The following is a 21,983-nucleotide window of genomic DNA, read 5'->3' on the forward strand; positions in this document are numbered from 1 at the left end:
GTATTTTTCCTTTATACATGTTCCTGTTGGCCTTATCATGATATTTATCCCACTCCCTCTCTCCATAACTTTATATCCTATAAATTCTGAGAAATATTTACTACTATTACCATAAATATAAAATAATATTCATTGTGCATATGCATTTATCAGGTAATAGCAAATGTTTTTTGAGCTCATCTTGGACCAGGCATTATTCTAATAGCTCTACGTATATTTAACATATTTAATTTTACAGCAACCATATATATATATATGTATATTTCTATATCTCCATTTTATAAATGAGAAACTTGAAAACACAGGTAAGTTAAGTAACGTGCCAAAAGTTGTATGCTATGAAACAGTACCAACACCAGGACTGAAATGTAACCAGTGAGAGCAGGCAGCGTGGACACCAGGGCCCCCACTGACAACCGTTCTGTAATACTGTGCTGCGGGGAAACCGACCAAGTTCTGTATGCCTGAGAGAGCTGTAGAGACTTTTGATACTGAACATTCCCACTGAGCTGAGTTAGCCTTTATTACAGATGAAAAAAATACACAATCTAGAGAGTATGATGACATACAAGATCAGCAAGTGGTCAGTGTTACAAAGATCAAAAGTTCGTGTTGTTTACGGACAGCCAAATGTATGCGCCGACAAATGAAATGGGCACTTAAGGTACATTGTCTCACTGAGGCCTGAGGCCTTACCATAACCCTGCTGAGGAGTTGCTCTCATCCCTATTTTAGAGATGAGGAAAAAGAGCCTCAAGTAGGTAACTCGTCCAAAAGTTACTGAGCTTGGAAGTGGCGGAGCTGAGGCTGAACAGGGGCACATCTGCCCTCTTTCTCATCACTGTGCTGCCCCGCCGCTCTGACGGCAGGGCCGTGGCAGAAGGGCCGGGGACAGGTAAGCAGGCTATTGCTGGAAGGTAGCCAGAGCTGTGCTTAATACTGGAAAACAGTGCTGTGATAATGGGGCACTTTCTCCTTCAAATTAGAATTTGAGGAAGGTATGTAACCAATGTTCTGGAATCAACCCAGGAAAGCACTGTTTGCTTTTGCTGGACCCTCACCTGTGCGCCTGGCCAAGCAAGCTGCTTTCCCTTTATGTGCTTCTGCTCTAACTTGAAAAACATGTGTGTGGTTAAAGGCGTCTCTTTATATCCAAAGAGTTTTTTTGTTGTTGTTGTTTTTGCTTTGGTAGAACAAAGATGTTTTATGATGTTAGGAGTAGTGTTCAGACTCTGGAAGTAAGTACTAAAGAAAAACTGTTTTTCAGTTCTTAGTGTGAATATTGACGTTTGATACCACGATGTTTTTCCTTGATAGCATCACACTTTTACTTCACTGTTTCTTTTTCTTCTCCTCCTGGCCCTGACATAGAGATTTGTTCACAGAGAACTGACACTGACGATGACAACTCTTCACTGTACCTCAGTGACTTAGGCTCCACATGCTGTTTCTTCTCTGTCTTTAATTAAACTTGTTTTTTTCAGTGCTGTAGCTGGGAGCACTGTGTTGACACAACTCATTCTTGTACAGAACAGGTCGGAAGGCCAGTGCTCTAATGTTCTCATCTGTAGGAAAAAGAAAATATTTCGGGTGTTTTATTTATAATTTTTAAAAGACTCCCCTGTGGAGAACGATTACTTGTAGGCTGGAAAGCCACTTGACAGTTAAAGGGACAGAACTCTATTTAATATTAGACTAACACAAAGGAGGGGAAAAGTGTAAAAGCTTACTGAAACTCTTTTCTGGGGATTAGAACACATCTTTCGATTTCCTTTTTTTTTTCACATTTTTTTCTCTGTGATTTATCATAACATTTTGTGTATATTTCCCTGTGCTATACAGTGTAATCTTGTTTATCTATTCTACAATTTTGAAACCCCCGTCTACCCCTTCCCACCCTCTACCCTGCCCCCCACCCCCGTTACCACAAATCTGTATTCTCTGTCCATGAGTCTATTTCTGTCCTGTATTTATGCTTTGTTTAATTTTCACGTAATTGTATCTTTTAATTCCCTAGTGTTCTGCTTAATCCTTCCAGATGCTGCATGTGCAGAGTATTGACAGCTTCCGCAAAAGGCAGACAGTCAGTCATTGCAGTAGACACATACGTGATGTTGAAGAGGGCTGCTAAGCAAGGGAAACGGAGTGGGTGTACTGAGCCTGGAACCTTCACATCGTAAGCCTGAATGTATCTATTTTTACGATGGAGTCATTGATATTTGCTAGCTATTGACTGGTGAGTAGGCCGGCAAATCCACCACGCCACAGCTTGAGACTTGCTGCCTCTCAGGCATTCCCAGGGTATAAGCTGCATCAGTTAGCACTGGGTGCCATGCAGAGGTTAGGAATCATAGTAAAGAGATAGGCTTGCTGCAGATTGATAAGGTAAGGACTTAGTACGTCGATGCATATATTTATACATAGTCCAGATACATGCAAGTGTTCGAGGAGTCCTAGCACCTCTTACTGACTGTCTAATCCGCACAGCTCAACGAATAGGTGATATTATCTCCACTTTACAGATGGGAAACGGAGGCCTGTAAGTGTAAATCACTTGCCTGAGGCAACACAGGAAATGAAGAAGCTGGATTTGAATCCAGGGAGTCTGGCTGTGTAGCCTGTTCTAGGAGAGAGTTTCTGAAAGTTCATTAACTTTTGATATTTGTACAGTTTGGGAGCTTTTACTCTCTGGTGACACTGCCCGAGCGGCCTCCTCATGAGCAGGTGCTTGCTATGACTCCTCTCTTTCCCTGTTCTCCTCCGTGGCTTGCTGTGTCTCATTCATTCTCGACTGTTAATATCTCCTACATTTGTCCCATCTCCCGTGTCACACCTACTACTGCCTCAGTGCAGGCATCTTTGGAACATAACAGCAGTCTCCCAGTGTCTTCCCTTTCTCCATTTTCAGTATTATCCCTACTCCCCCCCCCCCAAGTTATCCACATTGACAGTAAAGGAAATCTTTTTTTTTAATTGAAGTACAGTCAGTTGCAATGTGTCAATTTCTGGTGTACAGCACACTGTCCCAGTCATGCATATACGTACATATATTCATTTTCATATTCTTTCATTAAAGGTTATCACAATAGATTGAATATAGTTCCCTGTGCTGTACAGAAGAAAATTTTTATTGTCTATTTCTATATATAGTGGCTAACATTTGCAAATCTCAAACTACCAAATTTATCCCTTCCCACCCCCTTTTCCCCTGTAGCCATAAGATTGTTTACTATATGAAACCAGTCTGATCATGTCCTTCACAGGATTAAACGTAAAATAATACCTATCATACGCATATATCACGTTTTACTTACCCATTCATCCGCTGATAGACATTTGGGTCACTTCTACTTTCTGGCTGTTAGGAATAGTGTTGTTAAGGACATTCATGTGGACACATGTTTTCATTTCTCTTGGATACATACCTAGGAATGGAGTTGCTAGGTCATATGTTTTTTGAGGAACTTACGAACTATTTTCCAATGCAGCTGTCCCATTTTACATTTCCCAGCAGCAATGTATAAGGGTTCAAATTACCCCACGTTCTTGCCAACACATTTTTCTCTTCTTTTTTTTTTTTGATACTAGTCAATGATACTAAACTAACACCCATAGATGTAAAGTTTTGTAAAGATTTGCATTTCCATGATGGCTAAGGATGTTGAGTCTCTTTTTCTGTGCTTTTTGGCCATTTGTATATCTTCTTTGGAGAAATGTCTATTCAGATTTCATTTTTTAAACTGAGTTAGTTTTTAATTTGAGTTATGAGTTCTTTATATATTTTAGATACAAGTCCGCTATCAGATGTAGGATTTGCAAATACTCCTTCTCCTTGTGTAGAACTGTCTTTTCACTTTCTTGGTAGTATCTTTTGAAGCATAAAATTATGTAATTTTGATGACTCTTTCTTTTGTCCCATAAGCTTTTGATGTCGTATTTTAAACTGCTCAACCAAAGGTTGTAAAGATTTACTCCTAAATATTATTCTAAGAACTCTAGTTTTAAATAAGGACATTTGTTTAACCCTGTGATCTATCTGGAGTTACTGTTTGGTGAAGGCTGTGAGGAAGGGGTCCAGCTTCCCTCTGCTGCTGCAGCAGCTGTCCAGCTGTTCCAGCAGTTCCAGCACTGCTTGTTGAAAAGACTCATTTTCCCCAGGGAACTGTCTTGGTACCTTATCATTTTTACTAGAGCTTTGTAGTAAGGTGTGACTCTTCCAATGTTGTTCTTCTTTTGAAAGGTAGTTTTGGGTATTCTGGGTCCTTTGCATTTCCACGTGAATTTTAGGATCTGAAAAACTTCTGAGAAAAATGCAACTGTTATTTTGATGCAGATTGAATTAAATATGTAGCTCTATTTGGGAATATTGCCATCATCTTAATATTAAGCCATCTAACCCATAAATGTGGGATATCTTTTATTTTAAAAATTTATTTATATATTTTATAATACCATATTTTTAAAATTCAAGTATAGTTGAAGTACAATAGTACATGTTACAGGTATACAACATAGTAAGTCACAATTTTTAAAGGCTACACTCCACTTACAGTTATTATAAAATATTGGCTATATTCCCCATGTTGTACAATAAATCCTTGTAGCTTACTTTATATCTGATGGTTTGTACCTCTTAATCCCCACCTCCATCTCGCCCCACCTCCTTCCCTCTCCCCCCTGGTAACCACTGGTTCCTTCTCTACATCCGGGAGTCTGTTTCTTTTCTGTTATATTCACTAGTTGCTGCTTTTTTTTTTTTCAGACTCCACATGTAAGTGGTATTTCACAGTATTTGTCTTTCTCTGTCTGACTTACGTCACTTAGCCTAATGCCCTCCAAGTCCATCCCCTCTGTACACCAGAAACTAATACAACTGTATTAGTTTTAAATCAACTATACTTCAGTTCTTCTGCCCATATATTAAATGGGTGGATTGGTTGGTTGGTTGCTTTTTAACTGAACAGACATTTTTCCAAAAGAGGAAATGCAGATGGCTAACAGGAACATGAAAAGTTGCTCAACATCACTAATATCAGGGAAATGCAAATCAAAATCACAATGAGATAACATCTCTCACCTGTCAAAATGGCAGTCATCAAAAAGAACACAAATAATGAATGCTGGCAAGGATGTGGAGAAAAGGGAACCCCTGAACACTGTTGGTGGGAATGTAAATTGGTGCAATCACCATGGAAAATAATATGAAGGCTTCTCAAAAAACTAAAACTAGAACCACCATATGGCCCAGCAGTTCCACTCTTGGGCATATATCTGAGAAAAACAAAAACATTAATTCAAAAAGATACATACACCCTGCTATTAACAGCAACATTATTTATAATTGCCAAGATATGGAAGCATCCATGGATAAAGAAGATGCAGAACATATATGTAATGGAATACAACTCACCCATAAGGAGGAGGAATATCTTGCCATTTGCAGCCCTTCATTCACTTTTTTTTTTTCCACTTCAAAAACCAGAATTTTGTAACTGGCATAAACATTTCCACTGCATCAAAAACAACAAAATACCTAGAAAAAAACTTAACTGAGGAAGTTACCTATACTCTGAAAACTGTAAAACATTGATGAAAGAAATTGAAGATGATACAAAGAAATGGAAAGAAGTCTTGTGCTCTTGGATTGGAAGAATTGACATTAGCAAAATGGCCACATTACCCAAAGCAATCTACAGATCCAGTGCAACCTCTGTCAAAATACTTATGACATTTTTCACAGAAGTAGAACAAACAATTCCAAAATTTATATGGAACCATAAAAGACCCCAGACTGCCAAAGCAATCTTTTGTAGGTCTTTATTTTTTCTCTTTCTTCTTTTTGTTCTTTTTTGTCTTATGGTTTGATGACTAGAGAAGTTCCTTTAATGTTTGGTGGTGCTGAATTCTTTTAGCTTTTGTTTATCTGTGAAGCTTTTGATTTCTCCATCAAATCTGAGAGCCTTGCTGGATAGAGTATTCTTGGTTGTACATTTCCACATTCCTATGAAATCACTGCCTCTGCCCCTGGACCTGGTGCACGTCAGATTCTATGTATGCTTCCCAAGCGAGTGAAGTCTCTGTCTCCCCCAGTCCTGTGGGGCCCCTGGAGCCCCACAGGCCTTCAAAACCAGGTGTCCTGGGGTCTCCTCCTCCTCCCAATGCCGGAAACCGGGGCTGCGGAGCCTGACGTGGGGCTCAGAACTCTCACTTCTGTGGGAGGGCCTCCGTGACTTAATCATTCTTCAGCTTGTGGGTTGCCCACCCTGGGGGGTATGGGGCCTGATTATATTGGGAACATGCTCCTCTTACCATCCTGCTGTGGTTCCCTCTTTATGTTTCCAGTTGAAGAAGACCTTTTTTGCTAGGTTCCAGTCTTTTATTTTTTGATGGTTGTTTAGCAGTCAGTTATGGTTCTGTTGTAGTTGTGAGGAGAGGCGAGCTTGTGGTCCTGCCGCTCCGCCATCTTGACTGGAAATTGGGATATCTTTCCATTTATGTAAGTATTCTCTAGTTTTTCAACCATGTTTTGTGGTGTTCATTGTGCAGGGAAACACGTTTTCTTTCTAAATTACACACCTGAGCATCATATATTATTTATACAATAAGAAGTTATGCCACAAGCAGAACATTGTTAATATTACTATAGGTTGATAAATAGTAAATTAGGATATATAATAAGGTTCCCATTTTTTAATTCCTGATTTTGGGTAGTTACACTTTTGTTAGAGAACCAGATTCTCTCCCATAAGGACCCACCACTCCAAGATCCCTTGTCACTCTGATTCACACTCCAACGAGGCCTCTCTCCCAGATGGTGAGACAGAAGGTGCTTCTGAGGAGGGGGGTGGCCTTGGGGCCTTGACACACTCACCCGTGGTCTGGCAGTGGATCACCAGGAGGCTGGCCATCTCAGCAAACTTAACACTGGAGGGGTTCTTCTTAATTTCTTTCAAGAATTCTCCAAGGACCACCTGACACCTACCAATGAGCAGAGAAGAAGGGAGACAGCACACGCCAGCCAGGGCTGGAGGAGCCTCCACCAGTGCCACTTCTGCTCTGGGTCACCCACCCAGAGGAGGACCACACTTGATGGGATACACTTGTCAGATGAGTGCTCCTCAGAGGCTGGGGTGGATGAGCTCTTAGCTCCTCAAAGCGGGAAGCACACGGATCTGGAGGAAGAGAGCAATTTCTTGTTTTCCCAGCGCTGCCTGTCTGTTGGATGTCGGATATGTATATGCACTGAGGGCTTTGGCAGCCTGCCTCTTCCCTGTCACTCAGTTTCCAAATCTCTTTGCCGTCATCACCCAGGATCTGGAAGAGTCCATCCAGGATCTCTGGCAAATAATCCAGCAGGTTAATGTCTGGCACGGACTCCAGAACCAGGATTTGGGCTGGGAAAGAAACCAGCAGGGCAAGTCACCAGCCTAAGAACTTGCGTCTCCTCACCCATCCTCTGGGACTGGCCAGTGAGAAGGGGCCCTGCTGAGGCAGCTTTTCAGGGAACTGAGGGGCCCACAGGGGAGGGGGTGCAAGCGGCTGTTGTTCCTGTTTATTTGAAGGAGGCATCTGGGTGATTCTGAGGACAAGGAAAGAACTGTATCCTTTTCAGGGGCAAACGTGATGGGCTTTGGGGTCAAAGCCGACTAAGTTATGTTTTTGGTTTATCTGGTGTCACTGGGTCCTAGAGGGATAATAAAGAGGTGTCTCTGTGGTCACAGGAGGCACCCAGGGGGTGCCAAAGAGCAGACTGTATTCAGCTAGAGGCTAATTATAGCCAAAGGAGGAGTGTCAAGGGACCGGATCTTACCCAGGAGATGATGAACTGCCGGGCATACTGCCTGTTGGAATAAATCCTCTCCTACAACAAAGGGATGAAGCTCAGTGGGTTGAACCATTGCTTTCTGTCTCGACATCCTGTGGGTCAAAGGCACATGAGCTGCTTGGGGCCAGGGGCTGTGGGGGAAGATGGTAGAGCCTGAGCCAGGCAGGAGAGGTCCCCAGAGCATCCATGCTGTCACAGCCTGAAGGACAAGCAAGAAGGGTGGATTAAAAGCAGGAAACAAGGTCAAAAGAACAAATCAAAAGGCAAGACCCTACCTACATCTCTGTGGTCTGGATTGAACGCTCTGGTGAGCTTAGCACGAATGGCCCGTTTCATTCCCCCTGCTGGCTGCAGGGTGGGGCTAGCACGACGGGAGTTTGGGGGTGATAGAACAGTCCTGCATTTTGATCCTTCTGGTGACATAACTCTATACGCTTGGCACAGAACATACACTGTTTCACTTACTGTATGTAAATGAAAAACATTTAAGTTAGGCAGAGCACGCCAGTGATAGAATTTATAAGATGAAGGAAAGAGATTCTAAAAATAAAGGCGGAGACCAAGTACAAATACCTTTAAGAGGCGGTCTAGGAGCTCAGATCCGCTTTTCACATTGGGGTCTGGGTCAGCAGCCAACTACGATAGGCACAGAGGTGGAGAGAGGGTCACAGTCAGTATGTAAGACAAGGAATCCACTGAAATCCCACCGCCAAGGCCTTGGTGTGGCTGGAACGTCGCAGGGCACCTCTTTCGGTGCACCGGGAAGAAAGTACGGGAGGCAGGGAGGCAAAACGGAACCTGGCAAAGGCGCCAAGATGCAGTGGACCCCTGACCTGGTCAGGTACCTCTGGACGGGACCCGCTGCCACCGGTCAGGTGGCTGCTTCCCGGTGGGCTCCCTCAGGGGTTTTCAACCTAACAAGGCTGGGTCCCCTCTCCACTCCCGGAGAGGACGGAGCAGCTGTGAGGCGGATCCTCTAGAAACAACTGGGGCGTCAGCAGGGCAGTAGAGCTTCAGGGAGGGAACCCCAAGAAGCTGAGGGTGAAGCTGAGGCTGTTAGGGACCCCGAAGCCTTTCTAATAGAGCTTTTCCTAGAGCCTGTGCTCTCCTCACAGGGGAAATGCAGTCTGCACTACGCATTCACCATCTTCACCTTCGATAAGGGAAGTTAGTGCTTTTGTTTTCTTTTTCTTTTTTGTTTTTGTGGGGAGAGGTAATTAGCTTTATTCATTTATAATGGCAGTACTGGGGATTGAACCCAGAACCTCATGCATGCTAAGCACGCACTCTACCACTGAGCTGTACCCTCCCCCAATAGTGCTTTTCTTTTTCTTTTAAAAAACTTTTTCCTTGAAGTATAGTCAGTTACAATGTGTCAGTTTCTGGTGTGCAGCATCCATAGTGCTTTTCAAATGATTGGTTTTTGACTCCAGTCCTTGATAAAATGAAATGCAATAAAAAATAAGCTAACAGAGATATGGGGGGGAAACAAATACAAGCCCATTTAAAACATGTATCATTAGATTCAACAGACAACAAGTCTCCCTGGCAGCAGGTGCTGATCTGCTCCGCTTGCCTCTGGGAAAAAGGTGGGTGGGACGAGCTCAGCCCAGCTAGAGTGAGGAGCGGTCACCTTGCTCAGCCCGTCAAAGAGCACGTTGAAGTGGGGCAGCACGGCGCCGCGGGCCACCTTCACGATGTTGTAGAGGGCCTCGCAGGCGTAGTAGCGCAGCCTGCTGTCAGCGTCATTGAAGCAGGTCAGCACCGGCTCGATCAGCTCTTTCAGGTAGAGCCCCGAGTCCTGCAGTGGAACAGGAGGAGAAGCAGCTCAGACTGGATCAGAACCCAGGCCCCAGGCCCCAGGCCCCAGCCCCCAGCTCCCACGGAGATGCTCAAGCCTCTGTGTGAGGGCAGGGCTAAAAGACCCTCCGCAAGTCAGCCTCCCAGCATCGGGGCCGTGCCCGAGAACCAGGCGGCAAGGCCAGAGAGCCAGCCTTGCTGGCCTGAGGTGTGGAGAGGATGGCGAAAAATGACAGGTCTGTAAAACCCTGCTGGGTCAGAGTCAAGGCCATGGCTGGTGTGTCTGTTCCTCCAGGAGAAAGGCCCACCTTGCCCAGTGCGATGGAGCAGGCGGCCAGGCCGATGAGGCCCCCTTTCCTGCTGTGGGGGTGCTGAGACAGGGCAAACTCCTGAGACAGGGTCTGGATCACATGTTTGATTTGCATGGTGGTGTTCTGGGCCACGAACTCCCGGACCAGCCTGGAGAGAGAGAAGAGAGGAGCTCAGGACCAGCAGAAGCAGGCTGCTCCTGTGGCTGCAAGCTCGAGGGCCAAGGCTGAGGCAGAGAGATGGCCTGTTATGACGATGAATCGAGAGTCTCGGGGCAGGCCTTCCCCAGTTCTGCTGCTGACTGGGAGGCGCTAGGGGGGTGATGGTGGTTTCTCTTCTTTGGGCCTCCGTTTCCCTTGTCTACAATAGAACGAGGAACAGTGGAATCTGAAAGACTCTAGAATCTGAGAGAATGCAAGTGAATGTCTTGCTGAAGACTAAAAGGTGCAGTGTTCCATCTCTTTCATTCAGCACTTGCTTAGCCCTGCATTCGCGCACCCAAAAGGTTCTCTGTGTCTGACATTATTTCCGGGAACGGTGGTGAACTAGGCCTGGGTCGATAGGCAAGATGCACACAAAAACAAGTCCAGGTAGCAACACAGCACAAGCGACGCCGCAGAGGCAAGTGTCTCCGGGCTGAGTGGGAGGTGCTGTATGAGTCAGATCGTAGAATCATTAACAAGCGTTTTCCCAGAAAACAGAGAAGGCAGGGGATCTCAGAACAGGGAGCAACGTGGCTAAAGGCACGGGTCCGTGAAGAAACCTGATGTATTTAGGGGAGGGCGTCAGGAGTTTCGTGTGTGGAAGGTGTGGCTGGAGACAAGGGAAGAGGTGAGGTGAGCCAGAGAAGGGTTTCCAGCAGTAGGGGTGACACGCTCAGGTCTGTGCTTTGATTTGGTGCCTCTGATGGGAGCCTGGAGAGGCTGCGCTGGGGGAGGCAGGCTAGTTGGACAGAAGGAAACTACAGTATTCCCATGAGAGAACACTGCAGCTACAGGGTCAGGAAGGGGGCCTCAAGTACGACAGAGGCGGTGGGAAGGAGACACAGAAAAGGACACAGAAAAGCATGAGGAGGCCATGTAATACGGAAAGACGGCAGGAAGACAGAGCGTGCCTCTCCCACCTCTCCTGCCAGTTATCGAACCCAGGCAGGACCTCCTGGATGCTAGGCCTACACTCTACCACTGAGCTATCGCCTCTCTCTAGCTACCTTAGTTTCCCCACACTTACCTTTATCTCCCCAACTCAGGGAGTGAGCTGGGTTCTTAGTTCCTCAACCTGTGTTGTAGCCTGGAAACTAGTTGTTTCAGCTGGGCAAGTTACACCTGATCTTTATCATTCCATCTCAGCTGGAAGGAGAAATCAAATTCCTTCCTCCCTTCCTCCCTACCCCCACCCCCTTCTTTCCTTCCTGTCAGAACAGCCATCATTCAAAAGTCCACAAACGATACATGCTGTGGGGAAAATGGTCTGAATATAGTTTGGTGCAGCCGTTATGGAAAACAGTATAGACATTCCTCAAAAGACTGAAAATAGACTTACCATATGATTCAGCAACCGCACTCCTGGGCATATATCCAGAGTGAACCTTAAATTCAAACAGACACATGCACCCCAATGATCACAGCAGCACTATTTACAGTAGCCAAGACATGGAAACAGCTTAAGTGTCCATCAATAGATGACTGGATAAAGAAGTTGTAGTATATTTGTATAATGGAATATTACTCAGCCATAAAAAAGAATAAAATGATGCCATTTGCAGCAACATGGATGGACTTGGAGAATGTCATTTAAGTGAAGTAAGAAAGAAACAGAAAAATACCATATGATATCACTCATATGTGGAACCAAAAAGAAAAAAAAGAACTTATTTACAAAACGGAAACAGACTCACAGACATAGGAAAACTCATGGTTCTCGGGGGTGGGGAAGGGAATGGGAAGGAATAAATTGGGAGTTCAAGACCTACAGATGTTGACTAATATATACAAAATAGATGGACAACAAGTTTATACTGTACAGCACAGAGAACTGTATTCAGTATCTTGTAGTAACTTACGGTAAAAAAGAATATGAAAACAAATATATGTATGTTCATGTATGACTAAAGCATTGTGCTGAACACCAGAAATTGACACAACGTTGTAAACTGGCTATACTTCAATAAATATATATATATACACACACACAAAAGATATCTATTATGTGTATATATATATATATATATATACAAAAACATAAATATATATACACAAAAGTATATATTTACAAGAAACGTACTAAATGTTAACAGTGGCTGTCCCCAGGTGGTGATTTTCTCTAACATTTCTTTTATATTATGTATTATCCACGCATCATAATTTATAATTAAGGAAAAGGAACTGAATTTTATTTTTACTGAGTTTTTTTCACCCAAGTAAAAAGTTTATTTTTCACCTGCTTTCCTCTTAGGGATTGAGCCCAGAGCCTCCTGAATGCTAGGCCGGCACTACCACTGAGCTATTCCCTCTCGCTAGCTACCTTGATTTCCACACACTCACCTTTATCTCCCCAACTCAGGGAGCAGAGTGGGTTCCTTGTTTCTCAAACTGGTCAGAAGGGTCCCAGGATGGCAGGAACACCCATTCCCCAAGAGGCACAATCCCCAAAGGGGCCAACTCCAAGCTCCTGACACTCTACTCAGCTTCACAAAGTGCCACATCCACGACCTTGTCCCTAATTGGACAGACAGGCCAGAATCATCTTCCACCCAAGGAGTCCCACACGGGACCCTAGGCCTCTGGTACACAGCCCGGGGACAACCATAGTCCACACGAGGACCGAGGAGCTGACCCCTTCCTAAACACACACTCTAAATATTTCAGGGGTCAGTTATTCCTCACAACAACCTTCTCTGGCTGTTACTAACTCATCTTCCAGATCTGAAACAGAGCCACAGGGGAACCCAGTGCCTTTCTCAAGGCTAGAGCAGCTGAACCTTGACACCTGCAAAGCCCATCCTTTCAGCTGCATACCAGTTCCTCCTCCCATCTTCTTACACCGAGTCAGCTGCAAAAGGCACACACCCAATCACAGAGGGTACTTCCCTTCTGCAGAACTCAGGCCCCGACGGGAATGCAGCTTTCTCCACTCACTGTCCCCACTGTCCAGCGTTCACACATCTCTGAAGCGTTCCTCCCCAACACACGGGGTGTACAGATGAGGGGCGTTGTTGAGATGTTGCAGTGAAGGTCGAGGGCTGGTCTTCTGTGAAGGCAGGAAATGAGTAACCATTTGCTGAGCACTTAGGACACACCACATAGGGTGCTGGGTGCTGTACACGTGTTATCTCATTTCAACATGAAAATGGGCCACGGAACTAGGTTCTACAATACCCATTTTACAAATGAGGAGAACTGAGGCTCAAAGATGTTAAGAAACATGCACAAGGTCACATGGTAGGTGCAGAAATCAAACCTAGGTTTTCCTGACACTGGGTCTGATAGCCACCATGTTGTCCTGTCCTCCACTGCAAACATCATGGCTCCTGTCTGTGGGTGCCTCCTGGGTGCCAGGCACTTCACATGCATGATGTTGTTTATCCCAACCCCATTTCATTTGAGGGATGTCCAGTGGTCCAGCCAGCATGTGGCAGAGGTTGCAGGCACTCCACACACATTCCTAGGTCTTCAGAGGGGTGAGCTTCCCTTGGAAGGTGGGACTAGTCATTTCAGTGGCTTTGCATTGTTTTTAGAGAATTAAATAATAAAAGAACACATGTAATGTGTTCTGCCTGCCTGTGCTCGTGAAACAGAACAAAATCAGAAACAGAGACACAGACTGATCTCATACACACTATACGAGATCATGTCTGTTCACTAACTGTTGACTGAGAACCTGCTTTGCTCTTGGCTCAAGGATAGAAAGATAAACCCAGAGCTGCGTTTATTCCTGTGCTGGAAAACTCTGAGCCTGGACATTAGGCTGCCTTTTCCTTCCTGGTGAGTCCAATGGTCCATCCCAGTTCTCTAGGTAACGTGCTGTACTCAGGAGACACATCCGGGCAGTGATTTCCCAAAGAGAATCTGGGTGAATGTCTTCTCCATCTACTTTGCTGAGTATTTAAGTAATTTGGTTTCCACCTGCTCACTAGTCTCCAATATCTGAACAGGAAAAGCAGAACATCTGACTCTGAGGAACGGCTTCTGAGGAGGCCTAAGACTTGGTTAAGTAACAAAGTATACCGAGCACCTGCTGGACATAATCAGTGGAAAAACTGTAAAGGAGAAAGGAGTCAGAGACAGCAGGAGGCATGTTTGGATCTCAGGTGACAATCACTGGGACCACTTAATGAGTGCTTCCCTCACACTGCCACCAAACCTACAGGTGCTCTTAGTTTTTTCAAATTGAGATATAATTCACACGCTGTAAATTCACGCTTTTAAAGTGTACGATTTGTGTGTTCACAAAGCTGTGTAACTGTCACCACAATCAATTTCAGGAATTTTTTTTATCACCCCCAGAAGAAACCCTGTGCCCATCTGCAGTCACCCCCCATGTCCCCTCACCCCCAGGCAAGCACTAATCTACGATCTGTCTCTAAGGATCTGTGTAGTCTAGGTATTTCACATAAATGAAATCATACACTTCATGGCCTTTTGTGACTGGCTTCTTTCACTTTTAGCATACTATTTTCAAGGCACATTTTTTTTTTCCTTTTAAGATGAGATACCTGAGGCAGAGAGAGGTTAAACTCCAGGTCACAAACTCAAATGCTTACAGGGGCCAGGCAGGCGACACAAGTGAGAACAAGGGAGGTAAGAGGGGTTGTGGCGAACCTGCCAACACAGGAGGCAAACTGGGGAGCCATGTCCTGGTCAGGGGAGGAGGGTGGACCCCCAGGTCCCCTGATGTGCTGTGTGGGAACTTGGGCCCCACAGAGACACATCTTCTATTCCTTAAGAGGAGCCAGAAATCCTGTGAAATTTCTCAATATACCCTGAGATCTGGGCCAAACTAGACAGGTCTGCCTGCAGGACACAGCCCCTGGCTGCTGGTCTGTGACACCTGATGAAGCAACTTGCTGAGGTCCCACTGCTAACAGAGTAGTGCTGGGTGGAATTTTGACCCACACTCCAAAGACTTCCTTAAGCCACTTGGTAATAAAGAGTGTCTCCTTAACAGAGGTGGTAGGCTCCAAGGAGGTAGGTCAGACTCAGCAGTTCAACCATGATCCGATCACAGAGCCCTAGGGACCCCCTCCTCACCCACCTTCCTGGCAGGCAGGGACACGTCATTTAGGAGCTCTAATCCCAGAGTCCCCTCTTGGGCCTCAGGGTTCTCAGGGAGTGTGGCCTGGGCACCTGTATTTGCTGGCTTTGGGAACTCAAAGATCAGGAAAACCAGAGACTTGGTTGTGAGCCCATCCTGGTTACCGTGAAGCCTTAGCTTCAGCCAATAAAACCACGGACTCGAAGACCCGTCTATACATCAGCTCTAGGTCTCCTCCTCAGTGCAGCAATACTCATCATTACATTTTGCTGGCACTGATGAGAGCCAGCAGTGAGAAAAGAGAGCACTCACGAGAGCACTGATTGATGAGCGAAGCAGCTAGGTGGTTCTGGAAATACTGAAAGTTGGAGCTGATGGGAGGGTCCTCTTAGCAAAATTCAAACCCTGAATTAAGGAGGAAACTGAAACCCAAAGCAGTTAAGGCAATGCTCTCAACCGGCGGTGATCCTGCACCCCTAGGGACATTTGGCAATGTCTGGAGACATTTTTGGTTGTACAACTGATGGAGTGCTCCAGGTATCTAGTGGGTAGAGACCAGGGATGCTGCTAAAAATCCTCTAATGCACGAGGCAGCCCATCACAACCAAGAATTATCTGTCCCAAAATGTCAGTACTGCTGAGGTTAAGAAACCCTGAGTTGAGGATTTTGCCAGAGGTCAAAGAACGGGTGACATCACACAGACTAGATTAGAGCACTCTGCAGTGATGGAAATGTTCTAAAATGTGCACTGTCCATTATGGTAGCCAACAGTCACACGTGGCTATTGAACATACGGGTGATACAGCTCAGGAACTGGATTTAAAATTTTTATTTCTCTTTCATAATTTAAATGTAAATAGCCACGGGTGGTCAGTGGCTACCCTACTGGACAGGGCAGAACTACAATCCATATTTCCTCACGCCCAGACTGCTATCAGTTCTATCAGTTTCACTGCCTGATTCTTTCTACCCTTCTGAAATCACCCACCCACCTGACTTTATCACAAAGATATGACTGGAAAAAATGCAAATGCGAAATCACAGCAGAAAATTCTTAATAAAATGTTCCCAGTGAAACACCTTGTTTTGTACATTGGGAAATAAAGCAAAATGTCAGCTCACGGTTATATATACAATAGTCCTCCATTCTCTGCAGTTTCAGTAACCAGTGGTCCACTGTCGGTCTGAAAATATTAAATGGAAAATTCCAGAAATTAACAACTTGTAAGTTTAAACCATGTGCCATTTGAGTGGTGAGATGAAATCTCGCGCTGTCCCACCGGGACGCAAATCATCCCTTCCTCCAGCATATCCATGCTGTATATGCTACTGCCCCACTTAGAAGCTGTCTGGGTTATCAGATCGACTGTCCGGTATCCCAGGGCTTGTGCTCAAGTAATCCTTGTTTTACTTAATAACCACCCTGAAGTGCAAGAGTGGTGATGCTGGCCATTCGGTTATTCTCTTACTGTGCCTAATTTATAAATTCATCACAGGTATGTAGGTATAGGGGAAAAAAAAAACATAGTATACATAGGGTTCGGTAGGATCCAAGGTTTCTGGCACCCCCCGGCTGTCTTGGAGTATCCCCCACGGATAACCAGGTACTACTGTACATGTAATAAGACTGCAGAAACAGGTCAAATTCCTTCCACTTTCACTTGCAGAGAAGGGCGATATGACAGAGATAAAACAAAGAGCCCTCCCAGCCTTGAGATCTTGAGGTTCTGAACCTGGTGTCTCCACTTGGCCAACTAACTGTCCCTCTCCCTTCTCAGAAGCTGGGTAAGAAATGAGGCGGGTCAACATCACTACCAAAGTCTCACGCTTCCCACCTCCCTCCTGTTACAGAGGCTACACGGAGGACGCACCATGTGCCAGGCCCTGTGCTAAACACCACGCATACATTATGTGCCTTCATTCTCAGGGTCGCCCTGAGGCCAGGGGCCTCTGCGGCTCTGCGCTGCCGCTGGCGCGGGCTCATGGACCACGCACGCCTTTCCGGCCGCCTGTCTGGCTCTCCCGCTGCGCGCTGCCTCAGAACCCCGGGCCGGGGCTTTATTCCCGCAGATCTGCCCCCCCGGCGGCCCAAAGGCTCAGCAGTCCTCAGGCTCGCATCGGCATGGGCAGCGTTTAATGGACAGCCGCCAGATTACTGGTTACTGGGGGCAGGTGACTGCGCCGCAGCCTCCGCCTTCCGCCTGGAGGACCCGCCTCTAGCCCCGGCTCACAGGCCCCTGGGGTGTTGGCCACGCCCCCCACAAGGCTCCGCCTTCTCCCCTAGCGCCCCCGCCGTCAGCTGCCAACCGTTCAGAGTCTGGTTCCACCTGCGCTTTATGGGGCGTGCAGCCCATGCACTCAACCACCCGCACGTGTTAGGCTTGGTCCACCGTGGGTTTCTGTAGATTTTGGTGAGAACAAAGGGGCTTTTGGAGCCTGATTCGCTTAGCATTATTTATTTCAATACTTACTAAATCCACTAATCCCTTCACGACTTAAGACACCAATTTCCCATATGCCCATGTTTCCCAAATTGGAGTAACAGAATCTTAATTTTCACCATATCATAGTCACTTATACTATTATTTTAAAAATATTTTCTCAAACTAACTCACAATAAATCTTCAATTCCTACTTAGTTATGCCCTAAAATCGTGGGTTTGGGTAGCGATTTATTTTTCTAAAACACATAAATTGCAGTTAAAAATAGAGCTATCTGGGGGGGAGGGTATAGCTCAGTGGCAGAGCACATGCTTAGCATGGTCAAGATCATGAGTTCATTCCCCAGTACCACCACTTATAAATAAATAAATAAACCCTGCCCCCCCCCTTTTTTTTTAAATGGAGCTATCTGCCTACCACCTAAAATCTCATGTACCAACAGTGGCTATCACCCCACCATTTTAGACTCAGGATCTGTTAACCGTGCTCCAATATCTTGGAGGGCTGGATTACAGACAGCAGAAACCCCAACTGTATGGAATGCAGGCCTTCAGACTGATCCACTATAAAGCAGCCCTTTCAGATGCTTTGGGGTGTTGCACTAAATGGTGAAGAAAAACAAGTTATGTGATAAAATTTTACAAATCAATTTATGGATACAGAGGTGGCCAAGATGCTGGAGTAGAAGGATGCTCATAGCTCACCCTCTCCCACAAATACATCAAAACTCATATCCAAGGACCCACCCAGCCAACCAGAGCACCTGCGGAACTCCAACAGAACATCGCCCTCTTCAAAAGAAAAAGACGCCACGAAAAAGCAAAACAGTGCAGGACCAGTCCCGTGGGGAGGGAGCGGCAAAGGAGGACTAGCGCTCATTTGCTGGGTCTCCCCTCTCCAACGGAGAGGCCAGGGGGACAGAGGGGAAGCCTCTGAGGCTCAGATCTGCATGGAGAACCCCTTGACCAACAGAACTAAGTTAAACAGGCACAAAGTGTCCCTGCGACACCCAGCTGGAGACACAAGCCAGTAGCTGGGGGCCGGGACAGGCTGCCCGAGCTGGGTGGAGGAGCTGCACTGAGGCAGCCCCAGGGGAATGCAGGGGACTGTTCACCGTGGCTGGGAAGGGATACAGAGCAGAACAACCTGGATCGCCCATCAATTACGGAAAAAAAAAGCAAAGCAATATGGCTTGTGTGCCCTTGTGGGGAGGGGTGCCGTAGCCTTTTTCTCCTCAGACCTGTGGCGCCATTACTGGTGCTTCTCGGGAGAAGAGAGGCGGGGTGCAGCCACAGCCACCATATCCTCCTGTGCACAGCGCTCAGGCAGGGGCAGGGCTGAGACCTGAATCCACACCCAGGGGATCCCCTACCTCCTAGGCAGGACTGAGCTCTGTTTACAGCCCAAGGCAGATAGGATCTGTCTGCCCTGGATCCTCAGAGAACTTGTGCCGCCAAGACAAACAAGGACTTGAGTTTTAGCACTTGGGAAGGGGCATGGCAGTTCCACTGTCTTCTCTAAGCCCGCCTATGGAACGTCGACCTGGGGCGGAGTGGGCAGCTGCACAGAGCAGGGGAGCGACCAGCGTCGGGAGAGGGTGGGCGGCCACCCGCCTTCCTGACAGGAATGCAGCACCTGACCACAGTGCTGGGAGTGGGCACGATACGCCTGCCTGCCTTGCCCGAGCACAGCATCTGACTGCAGCATCGAGAGGGGGGTGACACGCCCACCCATGGGGTAAGAGCTCAGCACCTAACCCAGTATTGGGAGGGGGCGCGATCTGCTTGCCGACAGGCACTAGGAATCAGCACAGATGAGGGCGCCAACAGAGGGCCCCGGAAACAGCAAGCTGAGTTCGCTAAACAGGGCAAAGACAGACTTCTCAATAAAACCATTAAGAGTGCACATTCTCCAGGAGAACACATCCCTTTTTGTTTTTTAATCTTTTTTATATCTGTTCTATTTTCTATTACCTTTTTAATCGTTACTTTTTAAACAAGTGTATATGTCTCCAGTTTTAATCCCTTAAAATTTTCTTTTAAAATATTTTTATTATTTTTAAAAATCCACCTCATTTTCATTTCTCTTCATTTTGTTCTCCTGTTATTGATTATACACAGGTTTCAAATATTGTTCTCTGATCTTTTCTCCTTTTTTTTTCAAGGTTTTTAAAAGACATCTCAACTCAATTGCTATTCTGCTTCAACCTGCTCTTCTATTATTGATTATACACTGTTTTCAAACCTTTTCTTCCTCCATTCTTTTAAAATTTTTTCTCTATCTTTTTTAAAAGTTTTATTCCTGTATAGGCTTTAGATAGATAAATAAATAAACTCCTTAAGGACCACAACAGATAACTGACACTCCTTAAGCCATAATGCCAGAGAGATATGAATATGAAGAAGCAGAGGAACCACTCCCAATTAAAAGATCAAGAGAAATCCCCTGAAAGCACGATCAAGGAAATAGACATTGATGGCCTACTAGATCAAGATTTCAAAAAAGGAGTGATCCAAGTACTGAAGGAACTAAAAGAGATAGTATTTTAGAGATATAAAATATGTCAAAAGTGAAATTGAAGCTATAAACAAGAGCCAAGTAGAATTGGTAAACTCATTTGCTGAGATGAGAGCTGATCTAAAGGCTGTACAAAGCAGGCTAGATAATGCAGAGGAACGAATAAGTGACCTAGAAGACAGGACAACAGAAAGCACCCAATCAGAACAGCTGAGAGAAAAACAAACAAAAAACAATGAAAACAATATAAGGGACCTATGGGATAATATAAAGCGTGCCAATCTACACATAATAGGGGTCCCAGAAGGGGAAGAAAGAACAAAGGGGACTGAAAAGGTATTTGAAGAAATCATCACTGAAACCTTCCCAAACTTAAAGAATCAGATATCCAAGTACAGGAGGCTCAGAGGGTCCTAAACAGGAAGAACACAAACAGACCCATACCAAGACATATCATAATCAAGATGGCCAGAGTCAAGGATAAAGAAATGATCCTAAAGGCAGCAAGAGAAAAACAAAGAGTGAGTTACAAGGGAAACCCCATAAGCTGGTTTCTCTACACAACACTACAGGCCAGAAGGGAGTGGCAAGATATATTCAGTCCTGAATGAAAAAAAGATGCAGCCTACGATACTCTATCCAACAAGACTATCCTTTAGAATAGAAGGAGAGATAAAGAATTTCACAGACAAGCAAAAGCTAGAAAAGTTTAGCAACACTAAACCCATGCTAAAAGAAATATTGACAGGTCTACTTCACATAGAAAAGAAGCAGGATGCTACAAAAATGAGAAACTTATAATTGGAAAGGTGATAACTATCATGAATTACAAATAGAATAAACACAAATTGTAAAAGAAGACATCTAAATCACTAAGAGTGGGAGAGGGAAGGAAGGAAATTTAGAGGGTTTTTTTGTTTTTTTTTTTTAAATTTTTGTTCTCAGTAGGATGGATTTGAGTTATATTACTATCTGTTTAATACAAACAGTTATAATAATGGGTTAATAGACTTGCAAAAAAGGGTAACCACAATCCAAATCTTACAAGTGAGTCACAAAAACTAAATAAAATCCAAGATAATAAAAGGAAAATTACCAAATGACAAAAAGAAGAAAGGAACAAAGAGGAAATACCAAATAAACTGCAAAAATAAATTCAAAATGGCAATAAACACACATCTATCATTAATTACTGTAAATTTTAATGGACTAAATCCTCCAGTCAAAAAACATAGAGTGGCAGACTGGATAAAAAAGCAAGAACCTTCGATATGCTGCATACAAGAGACCCACTTTAGGGAGAAGGACACATATAGATTGAGAATGAAAGGATGGAAAAGGATATTTCATGTAAATGGAAAAACCAAAAAAGCAGCTGTAGCAGTACTGATTTCAGACAAAATAGACTTTAAAACAAAGGCCATAAAGAAAGATATAGAAGGACATTTTATAATTATTAAACGAGTAATACAAGATGAGGATATTACACTCATTACTATATATGCACCTAATATAGGAGCACCTAAGTACATAAAACAATTACTAACAGAGATAAAGGGGGAAACTGATGGGAATACAATCATTGTCAGAGATTTTAACACTGCTTCAACAACACTAGACAGATCTTCCAGACAGAAAATAAATAAGGCAACAAAGAAATTAAATGATAGAATAGAAAAATTAGATTTCATGGATATTTTCAGAGCATTACACCCCCCAAAAATAGGATATACATTCTTTTCAAGTACACATGGAACATTTTCTAGGCTTGATCACATACTTGGGCACAAAAGAAGCCTCAACAATTTTAAGAAGATAGAAATTATCTCAAGCATC

At 44.8% G+C, this 21,983-nt stretch overlaps 1 protein-coding gene across 14 annotated transcripts; it reads right to left on the bottom strand.

The window, feature by feature from the left end:
* Positions 1-410: 410 nt before the first annotated feature.
* Positions 411-11,761, bottom strand: LOC116281958 (protein VAC14 homolog). 14 transcript variants are annotated; one of them, XR_012075781.1, is made up of 9 exons: positions 11,477-11,761; positions 9,934-10,084; positions 9,459-9,626; positions 8,399-8,461; positions 7,811-8,024; positions 6,872-7,394; positions 5,411-6,576; positions 3,315-3,425; positions 411-1,565 (listed from the first exon to the last, which is right to left on the bottom strand). XR_012075781.1 is itself a non-coding variant. In XM_072967757.1 (7 exons), the coding sequence occupies exons 1-7, from the start codon at positions 10,048-10,050 to the stop codon at positions 1,562-1,564; spliced, it is 906 nt and encodes a 301-aa protein (XP_072823858.1). In that variant the 5' UTR covers positions 10,051-10,284; the 3' UTR covers positions 420-1,561. The 14 variants fall into 14 exon arrangements, 3 of the variants coding, with proteins under 3 accessions (XP_072823858.1, XP_072823857.1, XP_072823856.1); XR_012075789.1 differs by lacking the exon at positions 11,477-11,761 and having other exon boundaries at positions 6,872-6,971; positions 7,070-7,394; positions 9,934-10,284; XR_012075785.1 differs by lacking the exon at positions 11,477-11,761 and having other exon boundaries at positions 415-1,565; positions 5,411-5,510; positions 6,310-6,576; positions 9,934-10,284.
* Positions 11,762-21,983: the final 10,222 nt, after the last annotated feature.

Source organism: Vicugna pacos, chromosome 9 (genome assembly GCF_048564905.1).
Source record: "Vicugna pacos chromosome 9, VicPac4, whole genome shotgun sequence".
Lineage (NCBI taxonomy): Eukaryota > Metazoa > Chordata > Mammalia > Artiodactyla > Camelidae > Vicugna > Vicugna pacos.